This window comes from Cydia splendana, chromosome 26, assembly GCF_910591565.1.
Source record: "Cydia splendana chromosome 26, ilCydSple1.2, whole genome shotgun sequence".
In the NCBI taxonomy this organism is placed as follows: domain Eukaryota; kingdom Metazoa; phylum Arthropoda; class Insecta; order Lepidoptera; family Tortricidae; genus Cydia; species Cydia splendana.
In genome coordinates, this window is record NC_085985.1 from 6,159,774 (window position 1) to 6,172,849 (window position 13,076).

The window sequence follows — 13,076 nt, forward strand, 5'->3', positions numbered from 1 at the left end:
CCATTCCCAGATCTTAAACTATCTCCATACCAAATTTCATCTTGAGTGTGTCGTTTGTTATAATTTTACTAGCTTTTGCCCGCGACTTCGTCTGCGTGGAATTAGTAACAGCAGCTTAACCCTTTACCGCATGGATTTTTTATTCTCCCCGAATTAAATATATGTTATAAAACACTATAAATGCAACATAAAAAAAATTGTGAAAAAAATCTATATTGGACCCAATTAAAAATAATAGTAAATAACAATTTGTTCCAAATTTGGAACTTAATGTATTAGTGGATAACCGGAGCCCGACCGTCAAATTTGGAACTGTATGCAATATATGTATGGAAATGTAAGTTTAAAAAAAATCACTTACAATTTCAAAAACTATTTATTATTTTTATACTTATTTTTGCTAAGGTTTAGGCTATGGTAGCCACTTACCACCATACGGAACGTATACTTGTTTGTCATTGATGTAGTAAAATAATTTGATCGTTATAGGTTATCTGTAGCTACCAGCTGTCACCGGTTATCTACAGATTATTAGCAATGCGGCTAACGTACCTAACTTAATAAAAATAAAATACAGAAGTAGCTTGCCTGAGTGCATAAGGTTCCATATTTGCCAAACTGATAAAAAAATCAATAATGCATAATGTTCCATATTAGTCCAATCCTTCTAGCTTGTAACGCATAGTGTTCCATTTCAGGAACAAACTTTCACAACATCATACATAGTCATTTGAATATAAATGCTTACATGTTTTACCGTAAAATCTCGCGGCATATACTTTTCTAATACTCAACGCTGAAAAATTATTTATTGCACTAAATATAACAACGAAAAGCTAATTACAAAGTTGTCAATCACACTTGCAAGTAAAATTGCCGGACGTCGGTGGAAAAGATAACGTCATATGGACCACAAACTAGTTAGAAGCTGCATCAAGTACAGAAAACGTTCAGTAGTATTCATAGTTTCTACCTCTTACAAGTTCAGTAAAACAGATGACGCTTATATCAATCCAAGAGGATAATATCATTACGTTCCAAATTTGTACCCATATGCGGTAAAGGGTTAAGTAGGTATAGCGCCTGGATAATGCTACTAGCAATCATTCAATTCGCGCATTGCTTACTTCAACTATTAGGCAATGCATTAACTCTTTCAATTCCACCCCCTTTTGCACTCTCTTCAGGGATGATTTCCTACATAAAAACTATCCTATGTCCTTCCCCGGGACTCAAACTATCTCTATACCAAATTTCAACTAAATCGGTTCAGCGGCTTAAGCGTGAAGAGGTAACAGACAGACAGACACACTTTCGCCTTTATAATATTAATAATATATATTAGTATGGATGTACCTAAATTATGATCCTAGATGGTCGAAATAAAAATGATTTAATTTAATTTTAAATTAGTTCAGCGGTTTATAAAGGTAACTGACAGACAGAGTTACTTACACGTTTACGATTATAATATTAGTTTCTAATAAAACCCTCGAAACAATAGTTATTTCTGCACTGTGCATTTTTCGATCTTTCTTTTGAGCTCCAAACGAGCGAAAGATTCTAAGGTAATAGAATCATGGTTTGTAGCTATACTAATTTAAAAAAAAGCGCTGGTGGCCTAGCGGTAAGAGCGTGCGACTTTCAATCTGGAGGTCGCGGGTTCAAACCCCGGCTCGTACCAATGAGTTTTTCGGAGCTTATGTACGAAACATCATTTGATATTTGCCAGTCGCTTTTCGGTGAAGGAAAACATCGTGAGGAAACCGGACTAATCCCAATAAGGCCTAGTTTCCCCTCTGGGTTGGAAGGTCAGATGGCAGTCGCTTTCGTAAAAACTAGTGCCTACGTCAAATCATGGGATAAGTTATCAAGCGGACCCCAGGCTCTCATAAGCCGTGGCAAAATGCCGGGATAACGCGAGGAAGAAGAAGAGCTATACTAATTAAAAATCTTGAATATAGCAATATCACCTTAGTAACAAGTGTCCAGTACATTTTCTTTTTGAATTGAACGCTTAGTTTGATGAGTACTATGAGTAGGACTAGGCGCCTTATATATCTCAACAAAATTGGAACTTGCTCCGTCTCAGTCGCACGTAGATACTAAATACTGTTAATTTTAAATTGAATTTCTTTTTTTGCAGGCACACGAGACATGGGCACAGATAAACCAATATAACCCTTTACATGTAAATATTGAGGGTAGTTATAATTGTTCTAAGTTTAAAAATAAATAAAGATAATAAAAAAATTGTCCACTTTTGTATTTATTTTATACGTAATACATATAAGTATCTTGTGTAACATTGATTTTTAAGTTTCACATTCTTGGTTGGTATGCTATCCAACACTGAAAAAATATCTTAAAACAAAGCTCGTATCTTTCTTACCGATCGAAACTATAAGAATCGTTCAAAATACTGATACCTATTTAAAGGTGAGTTTTGTTTGCCAACTGTCGATTTTTCACATATTTAAGAGGATACAAAATAGTTGCACCTTTTGAACGAAGACTGGAAGCGATAATGATTACTATTATAACATTACAAACTTATCGATGGTTTCAAGTTAACCTGTATCGTAGTTTTAATGGTGATTGTGTTGTAGTAACTAGCAGTATAATTCTTTTTTTTTTAATCTATATATATACAATATAAAATGTAATGAGATCTAATACTAATAATGTAGTAGTGTTACCTACACCACTTTTAAGTATAAATTGCACATCATCCTACATACGCATCTTATTAAAAAATTACATAAACGGTAAACAGTTTTAATTTAGCTATTATCTGAAAATTCTTTTAATTTAATATATTTTGTGGGTTTCTCATGATGGACTCGTATAAGATGTCGCCTGATTCCATCGTGCCGATGGAATTTCTTATGACAAACAGAGCAAGCGTACGGTCTCTCGCCAGTGTGCACACGATAATGCGTCTTTAGTTCTGCAAGAACTGGAAAATTCTTCCCACATACATCACAAGTATGCGGTCTCTCCCTAAGGTGGAGTCTCCGGATGTGAACTGTTAAAGCAGATTTATGTCTGAATTGCTGGCCACAAACTTCACAAGAGTGTTGCTTAAAGTCCTCATGCACTTTCATATGGTCTTGTAAACATTTGCTCAGTCTGAATGCCTTGCTGCATATTGCACAGGCGAATGGCCGTTCTTCATTATGGGTTTCTCTGTGAGCTCTTAATGTACTTTTCAGTGTGAATCGCTTGCTACATATTTCGCACATATGTGGCTTTTTCCCCATATGTATATCTATATGTTTAGTTAAAGAACTCTTTAGTGAAAATTGTTTCCCGCAAATATCACAACTAAATTCCTTTTCCCCTGTGTGTGTTTGTACGTGTCTTTTTAAAGCGGATTTAAATTTGAATTGCTTGTTGCATACTTCACATGAATAGGATGGGACGGGTTGATTGGGGCGGTCTAGAACTTGGCCGTGTCTAACTATTAAATGACTCTTTAAGCCGCATTTATACGAGAACTTCCTTTGGCAAATATCGCAGGAATAAGGTTTTTCACCAGTGTGTACGCGCACATGTTTTATCAATGCTTCTTTTTGTATGAACCGTTTGCTGCACACATCACAAGAAAAGCTATAATCCCCCGAGTGAATTTTAGAATGTAGTTTCAAAACACTTTTTGTAGTATACTTTTTATGACATATTTCGCATGTGAACGGTTTTCCTCCTATGTGAACAAATTTATGAGTGTCCAAGCTGGACTTAGAAGCGAATTTTCTTTCGCAGATATCGCAGGAGAATTGATAATTCCCTGTGTGATTTTTGAGATGAGCTGTTAAGTTACATTTTTCAGCAAATTGTTTTTTACATATATCACAGGTGTGGGGTTTTTCTCCGAGATCTTTTGAACGATTATTTGAGTTATCTGCTGTTTCTTTCTTACATACTGGCAGTTCTCCTGGTTCAAGACGATTACTTTCAGATTTCAAATGTATTTTCAAATGAACATTTAAGCTGCCTTTTTGTCTAAATTGTTTGTTGCACACCTTGCACGTGTGAGGTTTTTCACCGGTGTGTATCAACATATGTTTGCTCCAATGAGATTTTTGTGTAAATCGCGTGTCACACTTGTCACAGGCAAATTTAAAGTCCCCCATGTGGTATTTGAAGTGAGCGTTCAAGTTGCCTTTTTGTGCGAATTTTTTGTTGCATACGTTGCACGAGTACGGTTTCTCTCCAGTGTGTATTCGACGGTGGACTTTGAGCCTTGATTGGTGGTCGAATGATTTCTGGCAAATGTCGCATGTGTGCGCTGCGTCGATGGACGTGGCAGCTGGTTCTGGCGAGTCGCAGATGGTTACGTCAGCAAGCGCCGGCGTTGGTGCCCCGCCGTATAACGCTACTGGAATAAAAAAGAAATATTATCTAACACAAATCGGCGCAGTCCCACACGCCACTTAGGAACAAATGTCCTTACCGGGATTCGAACCCGAGACCTTCGGCTTCGTAAACATAATGTTTCACGTATAAGTAATGCAATATTATATAAATTTTTAAAATTATGAAAGCCCATTTTCAAGAAAAGCACTTTTAACATATTTATAACGAGTCACTCAAGTAGTTCTTCCAATTCGTAACAAGGCGTCAAAGCGGCCTTCAAATAGTCTAAATTTATTTAATTCTTTACTGGAAATTGCGTTAAGGATACAAGCACACAATTGTTGGTAAAAATAATAAAATAATCCCATCGCCACTCGTTTCGAATTTCCTCTTTTCCGCACTTGTATCGTAAATAACTATGAAAATTATGAAAACAAACTGTCAATCAATAATTTATAAGCTGAGAGATCTTTAAATTGTTTAGTTTTCAATTGTCTTGCCGCCGTCAAGTTGCCTCTCATTAATATGACATCTTGGTTTCTTACCTGATACTATCTCTCCATCAGGCATCTCAACATCAGATTTTTCCAATTTGATTTCACCTGGTGAAAGACAGATTAACATAGGTTAACCACAATATATAAAATACTGTTTATTCAGTGGCAAAGGTAAATACTTACGTCTCACAGCCTCACTTCCACAGGCTTTTTCTAACTTTATATTCAACTGCGTGCTGGTATCATCTGCACCAATAAGATAAGAAAGTTAATTGTCAGTGGCCTATGACCTATGAGTTACTTGCAACTTAAGTATATAAGTCATTTGATATATCCTTGTAAAGAACCAATCCCTTTGGTGAAGGAAAACTGGCTTAATCCCAAAGGCCTAGTTTCCCATATAGGGTTGTAAAGTGAGAGCTTTCATTAAAAGTATTGCCTGTGCTAATTCTTGGGATTAGGTTTTTAAACCCTACCCTTTTTTAGTATCTAAGCTAAGACTATCAGTGGAGATAACTACAAGTATGTAATAAATTTTAAAAGCATAACATTTCGAATTTTTTATGAAGCAGTTATAATTTGCAAGCGAAATTGCAATTTTTTTATGTGCCTCCCATAGGCATGTTAATCAAAATGAACTAAGGGAGATCTGCATGCTTCTGGTAAGCTTTGGTACTGGTAGCTCAGGTGGTTCAGTGTTCTAAAAGGTTGTTAGTCTTGCCCTAACTGATTTTTCCAACATAACTTTAATTTCAAAATTTATTTCTTACAATAATATTCATCATACTATTATAAAATGTGATATTATAATTTAGATATTTTTTAAACACCATAAGCATAAATAACTGATCCTACATATTTAATTAACTACCTGTTTCATGCTTCTCCTTGAGGGTTATTTCCTGTATCTTATTTGTGTCAGATAACTCTGTCTGCAGACACTCACGCAGCTTTGCCTGACAGCACTTTACTTGCAGTTTGAAATCATTTGCATCTCTCAGGCGGCCAACACACACATCGCAGATTCCATAGTTTTCATTTCCAAAGATGACCTGAAAGTTAACATTATATCAAACCATTTGTACTAAACATATTTAGGTTTGGTGTATTCCCATTTGTACTTGCCAGCCACAGATGGGAATTGGTGTATCCATACAAATCATTCCCACCTGTCCCATTGCAATCACGTTGACCGGGGACAAATGAGATTCTCAAAAATTCAAAGATCTTACAATATCATGTAGTTCTTAACTGAATCCTGGAAGCATCTAAAGTTAATCCGAATTTATAAACAGAATGCCCCATTTGTTAACTTCATTAGTATTGGTTTCTTAATTGTTGGAGGTCCCTAGCAAAAAAAAGTTATAGAGATAGAGATCTGTATATTGTGATACCTACATTTATATCAAAGCATTCTCTTAGCATGTCACAGTACACCTCCTTTTTGCCGTTATGGTTGTACAGCGTAGCGAGCCCCTTCTCCGGCGGGCGCAGCAGGCAGCAGCTACACCAGTGCAACTCCATTTTGACAACAAATACATCGATATCGGGTAACGTTAACGCCCTTGTTTATTATTTCCGTCCTTATTAAGCATGAAATTTATTCTTATTAGGAACGGAGCCATGAGCCTTAAGGATAAATGGTTGGCGTTTATATTGATAAAATTTATGGACGTAAAATCAAAAAGCCATATTTCGATATTTAAGATATTCTCGATCAATGCATTACATGGAGTTGACATTTGAATACTAATAAAGAGCGTTCGGTTTCTACAATAATGATTCCTGCGATTACGACGGACAAAGTTATTTTTGTTAAAAACCATTATAAGAAAATATCATGTTCATTTTAAGTTGAAAAAATATTATTTTACCAAAGTAACAATGAAGTTATGTTTATCGTTTCTTTTATATTCAATTTATTTTGGCCTTGCTGCCTTTTTTAAGTATGAAATATTTAGTCATATTCGAACGCGACTAAATTGACAATTAATGTTTTTTTTTACAAACCTTTAGTGCTGCTCTCTAGCATCTAAGTTAATACCGGTTTTAATAGCCAAGTTACAAAATAATATTTTTATCAGTCAAGAAATTATGCTTTAACACTCTTTAATTTCAAAAATTATTGTGCGTTTTCTACGCACATATTTTACAATACTGAATATCTAAATTAAGTATAGCTGGCAAAAGGAAAATTATACTTGGCATCATCTTGGCATTCAATGGACATTCTTCCTACAAAAACAACCCTTCTGTGTCATGTTTGTCAGCTCAACTCAACTGTCAGTGTCAGGCACTTCAGGCAGTCAGTGATTGATTGTCTACTATTGTACCGTAAATAATTTCCCTATTTCACATTATAATTCAATAAAATTAACATTTGTTGTTACAATGGGCATGAGCAATTCGTGTCGTTGTTGCCTGCTGCGGCCACCTGAAAAAAACTTGAAGAAACCATATACACGTTTGGGCAAAACTGAAATATATTCGAATATGCTGAAGGAATGTTTCGAGATACATGTAAATCAACTTATTTAATTAATAATTTAAGATTTTTAACTTTGACCGCACACCATACTGCGGTGCGAATAATTTATACCAGAAATTTATATCACGCAGAGGGATATTCGTCTGGAGTTGCTATGCTTGAATGTTCATAAGTCGTGCGGGCCAGATGGCATACCAGCAGTTTTGATCAAGTAGTGTGCTCCTGAGTTGTGTCCCGTGTTAGTGATTAGATCACAGAATGAATACACAATAGTGAATTTGGTTGGGAAAATAATTTGTTGTAATTCTTTACGAAGTTCTTTTTTGGAGCGTATGGGAATAATATTTTCTCTGAAACTAAAACGTTGATGCTAAATTTTATTTCGATAACATATATACGTCATTGGAATGAATATAATCAAGTTACCTATTTTGTTTTCATACAATTCCATACACATCTGTGCTCGTTTGTAGAATAGTAGTTGTAACCACCCAAGATCTTATTATACTGCACAATAAAAGCAACACTTCCCAACATAGGCGGGTAAAGAAATATAACTAAAAAATTCCTTACAAAGAGCCAATCCTTATTTGACTATGAAACACTGTGTAGTGTGAAAAACCTAATAAACTTGTAGTTCAAAGTCAATCCACACCTTTCTGCTAGGCCACCAACACTTACAGTTATAATTAATAGATTTTTTATGCTATGATTATTTATTTATTTATTTTATTTAAGCCTTTATTTTTCCTTAAATAGTATTTCATTATGCTATGATTATTAACTTTCAGTTGACTTATCTGCCAAGTGATGATGAGTGTGGGATCTGCGAGGTGTGCGTGGGACGGCTGCGGGACGCGAGCGACTTCAAGCAACAAGTGCAGCGCAGCCAAGAGGAGTTGCAGTCATGTCTAAGGCGACAGTGCCATGTTAAAGGTATTGTTCATATGGACATAAGATAGCTATTATCATCATCTCACATAAACGAAGTTGTGGGCAGAACCTTGTTTTGTATAAAACTGTCATCGCACCGTGAGATACATGGGTACAGAAAGCCCTTTTAACAGTAGTGTCTCGTGACTGGTGAATAAATCGTAAAAACTTGATTATCTTCTTAATTATATGGGCCAAAGAACAGGCACAGAAAATACCTAGTATTTGAAAATATTTTTAATTAAATAGATAAAATGTGACATTTTGAGATGGTGGAGTTGTAGAAAGAAACAGTTCATATAAAATGCTGGCATTGCTGGATAAGTCACAGGTTTTCTTATATTCTCTTCTTCTTCTTTCCATCCTGTTACCCCCTGCTGGGGTGTAGGGCTCGAATCTTTTTCTTCCACTGACTCCGGTCCTGGGCAGCTTGGGTAGCCTCCTCCCACCCCATCCCCAATACACCCAGCTCTTGCTCCACAGAACGGCGCCAAGTAGATTTTTTTTTCTTATATTATAAACCAGAAAATAAATATCGGAAAACAAATAAAAACTCGATTTATCGCCCCCGAAACCCCATCATATAGTAAATTTCATCGAAATCGTTAGAGCCGTTTCCGAGATCCCCGAAATATATATATAAATAAACAAGAATTGCTTGTTTAAAGGTATAAGATAATTCAACCTATATAGTAGCTATAGCCCCCACGCTGTCCCAATGCAATGAGTAGCACATGCATACCTTGCAATGAGTAGCACATTATACATGAATACATTTGTTTCAGAAGAAGAAGATTCACCGAAGGCAGAAAAGTCAGATGATTGTAACGCTATACAAGAGGAGCTTGTGCGTGCGTATTTTGTTACTTTTTTTTGAGGCTGTGAGTTATTATGGGTCTGCCTTTATCCCCAGCGATTAATAAGGAAATTGCTCTAGGCTTTTTTAGTAGACGGTATCTGAGTTATCGGACGGTAACTAGTTTATTATGTTACAATTTTATGTACCTACTTGATATAATCATAGAAAACTAAGTGCCCACTATCTATCTATCTAGCCCCTTTGTTCTGAGTTAGAGTATATCTCTAAGCTCAGTGTGCCGCTTGGCAAAGGCCTCCTCTAGCTCTTTCCATTGAGGTCTGTCGTGGGCCACTCTTCTCCAGTTCGGGCCCGCTGTGAGTTTGAGTTCATCCTCCCATCTTGTTCGAGGTCTCCTCTGGCTCCATGTACAGCCTCTTGGGTACCAATCCGTTACAATCTTACTCCATTTATCCCGCCTGTCTCTCAGCATGTGGCCAGCCCATCTCCACTTCTGCTGGTCTATTTTGGTGAGTATGTCGGTCACTTTTGTTTTTTGTCTTAGGTCTTCGTTTCTCACTTTGTCCAGTCTTCGTGTTCCCGTCATACTACGTTCCATAGACCTATGGCAGTACTTAAGCCTGTCTCGGCCCACTACATACGTAAATAAAATCTTATTTATAATAAAGTTTTAAGCGAGTTTTGTGAAAGACATATGGAAATTGTTTTCATTGATTGATTGAATTGCTTTCAGACGTTTCTATGGAAGTCAAGACGGAGTGCTCAGTTGATCCCTTACCGACTGAGGAGATTGAAGAGTTCAAGTTATTTATGACAGGTATGTGTGAGCGAAAGGCTACTAGGTGATGATGCTCTCCTGACCGATTTCGGCCTCAGCGACTGTGTGCTCTGGAGTAGGCAATTTTTATATCGCGTTATTAGTGTGTGTGTGTGTGTGTGTGTGTGTGTGTTGTGTGTGTGTGATGATAATAGGAGTGTAGATGCACTTTTGTTTTAAGCGACGCCGCTTTGCACGATTGTTCCTTGGATCAATTTTAGGTGGTCTGCCTCTCGTTAGGGAGGGACAATAACAGCTCCGGCGGTCCTGTCCGCGCTCTATTTCATAATCATAATCGTTTATTGCAACCATGGTATTACGAGATGTTCATATTTCTGGATTTTTTACCTACGGTCAGGTCAAACTTGGCACAATTTTCAAAATCAAAATAAATATGTATTGCGAGAACACGGTTAGAGATACTACGACCTGTATTTCTGACCGTAAGATATCGATCTATCTTGTCAAATAATCCTTAACATAATAAAAACAATTCTTGAAGCTAAAATGTGAACGCAATTTTAAACGCATTATTGTTTTTAAATTTAATCTCCTCAGGCAATTTGTTATACAGGGTTATACACATAGCAGTTTTTCTATAAATGAGTGGCAAGGAGGCTGATACTGTAATTTTTTGTATTAGGCCCTTGTATCTCTCGCACTAGTCTCACAACGGGATTTAAATTAATTAGTGACCTACCTTTAACAAGTAAAGTTAGTACATTTTATTTTTAAATTATGGTTTGCTGCTTTCAAAAGAACAAGTAATATCTAGAGTAGAGATTTTTGTAGTTCGAAAACTCGCCCAGGTCTTCCCACGTAACATTAAACAGACAGAAGCCGCTTACCCATGATACGCCGTAGATAATTCATACTACATGCGTGAAAAATTAAATCATGCATACTTTACTACCTTCGTGAACTTCGTCCTTACAAGTAGTGCTAACAGATAGGAAAAAGTATCATTCCCACTTTTTATTTAAGAAGTCTTTTGTTTCAGACCTCGAAAACCGGAGATTAGATGTTTGCAAGCAAGAACCGCTGTTTGAAATTCCTGTAAATGAACGGAGTCCGTACGTGACGTCACCAAAGAGTTGCATCAATGAGGTGTTTGGTCATGGCATGAAGCTAAAAAAGGAACGAAAATTCCGGACAAACGCGAGAAACAAAAACGCACCATACAAATGCGATACTTGCGGAAGACAGTTTAGGCGAGAAGTGGGGTTAAATATTCACAAAAAAACTCACACTAGAGAAGACTTTATTTGTGAAATATGCAACAAACAATTTAAAATTAAATCACGTTTGGAGTTGCATAAGAAATTTCACACTGGGGACCAACCTTTTTGGTGTAGAAAATGTAAGAAAAGATTTTCAGACAAGTCTAGCTTGAACAAACATAAACGCACACATAATGGTGAAAAACCCTTCGCGTGCGATATATGCAAGGCAAGATATACTCAAAAACAAAACCTCATTTCGCATATGGCGTTACACACGGGTTTGGGATATTTTCGTTGCAAATTATGTCCAGTAAAGTACACGGATCAAAAAAGTTTAAGGACACATATTAGAACAAATCACGTCAGTCATACCTGCGATGAATGTCAAAGAGTGTTCTGCTATAGAGGTGAATTAATTAGACATATGAATATACATTATAAGTGGACTATTTATGCTTGTGACATTTGCGGTTTGACACTTTCGACTAAGGCTAGTTTGCGACGGCATAAAATAGTTCACACCGGTGAGAGAGCATACACCTGCGACATGTGTAATAAACAATTCAGTTACAAGCACGGCCTGAATGCTCACATACTAACACACACCGGCGAGAAACCACACTGCTGCGAAGTGTGCGGCAAACAATTTGCACAAAAGAATAACTTAATGAAGCATTTGCAAATACATGTGGAAGGAAAAATATATGCGTGCGAACTTTGTACCAAATCGTATTCTACTTCAGAAGGTTTAAGGCAGCACAGGCGAACTCACACGAAGAATAAATCTCAAGTTATAAGCAAAAAGCAAAAAGAAAAAATCATTGAATAATTTTACGGTTTAGACTCACTTGTTTTAAGTCACTTGCGCGACATGTTTCGGAGAGCCTAGATCTTCTTTCTCAAGCACTAACAGTACCTAGACCTAGGGATTATTCAATGTTAGTTTTTGACATTTAGATTTTATTCTAGAAATTCTAGACTAGTATTTTTTTATACAATCTTTTTAATGTTTGACGATCCTTTTGTGAAATTCTTAGTGTTAAATTTGATATGTATAATAATCCAATTTTATTATGGAATAATATTAACATCAATAAATTGCTCTGATAATTAGATTAAGATTAATCACGATTCATAAGAGCTTGTTGCTAGGCCTACATGAATAAAGTATATTTTGATTGATTGATTGATTGATTGAGTATGTCTCACAACAGTTTAAATTCGAAGAAAAATACATTTAAGTTGTTAACACTTTCACGTCCGTTTACTTGCCAATGACCATCTCATGCTTACACACTAATATTGATGGTGAATAAATGATGTTATATATTTGATCATACTTGTTTTATTTTTCTCCCTACTTACGCTTTCCATTTCTGTGTAATACAGGCCAGGCTTTGTCGTATGCCCAATAATCAGGCGTAGCGTAACCTAACATATTTTGGACACGAAGGTATTTATATTAAATTAAAATTGAAAGAGAATATCTATTGTTATTGTTCATTAATTATAGTTAAAATCAACTCCCACGTATTTTCGTTTCTTTTTATGTATTTAATTTTAATTGGTTGCCCTGAAAACCTGCGCCATGGCTGAGAAAGATAGTCATCGGCATATGCTGAGTGGCATCCATTTTGGTGTCTTGTATTAGAATAATATTATTATTATTTGGAGCCTTACGTGTCCCACTGCTGGGCAAAGGCCTCCCCCAATTTCTCCACAGATCTCTTTCCGATCCTGTGTCTGGCCACTCCTTCAAAAAGGAGTCTAGTATTAGAATAAGATATTTGTATTATAAGCACAGCTGGAATGCTGGTATTATTCCCAACGTATTGGAACGGGGTATAGCTATTTTATTGTCAATTTTATTATTAATTTTTTCCAATGTTTACAATGATACGTACTTTTAATTGTATATATTTCTGACATAGGTACCTGTTGT

The 13,076-nt window shown here is 36.2% G+C and overlaps 2 protein-coding genes across 2 annotated transcripts; one reads left to right on the forward strand and one right to left on the reverse strand.

Annotated features, from left to right (window-relative positions):
* Positions 1–2,435: 2,435 nt before the first annotated feature.
* On the reverse strand, positions 2,436–6,462 carry LOC134803261 (zinc finger protein 271-like). Its single transcript, XM_063776000.1, has 5 exons — positions 6,255–6,462; positions 5,728–5,908; positions 5,040–5,102; positions 4,905–4,961; positions 2,436–4,381 (listed from the first exon to the last, which is right to left on the reverse strand). Exons 1-5 carry the CDS (start codon positions 6,378–6,380, stop codon positions 2,784–2,786), a joined length of 2,025 nt encoding a protein of 674 aa, XP_063632070.1. The 5' UTR covers positions 6,381–6,462; the 3' UTR covers positions 2,436–2,783.
* A 731-nt stretch (positions 6,463–7,193) lies between these two features.
* Positions 7,194–11,978, forward strand: LOC134803306 (zinc finger protein OZF-like). The gene is made up of 5 exons (XM_063776083.1): positions 7,194–7,376; positions 8,136–8,280; positions 9,063–9,128; positions 9,828–9,911; positions 10,912–11,978. Exons 1-5 carry the CDS (start codon positions 7,248–7,250, stop codon positions 11,961–11,963), a joined length of 1,476 nt encoding a protein of 491 aa, XP_063632153.1. The 5' UTR covers positions 7,194–7,247; the 3' UTR covers positions 11,964–11,978.
* Positions 11,979–13,076: the final 1,098 nt, after the last annotated feature.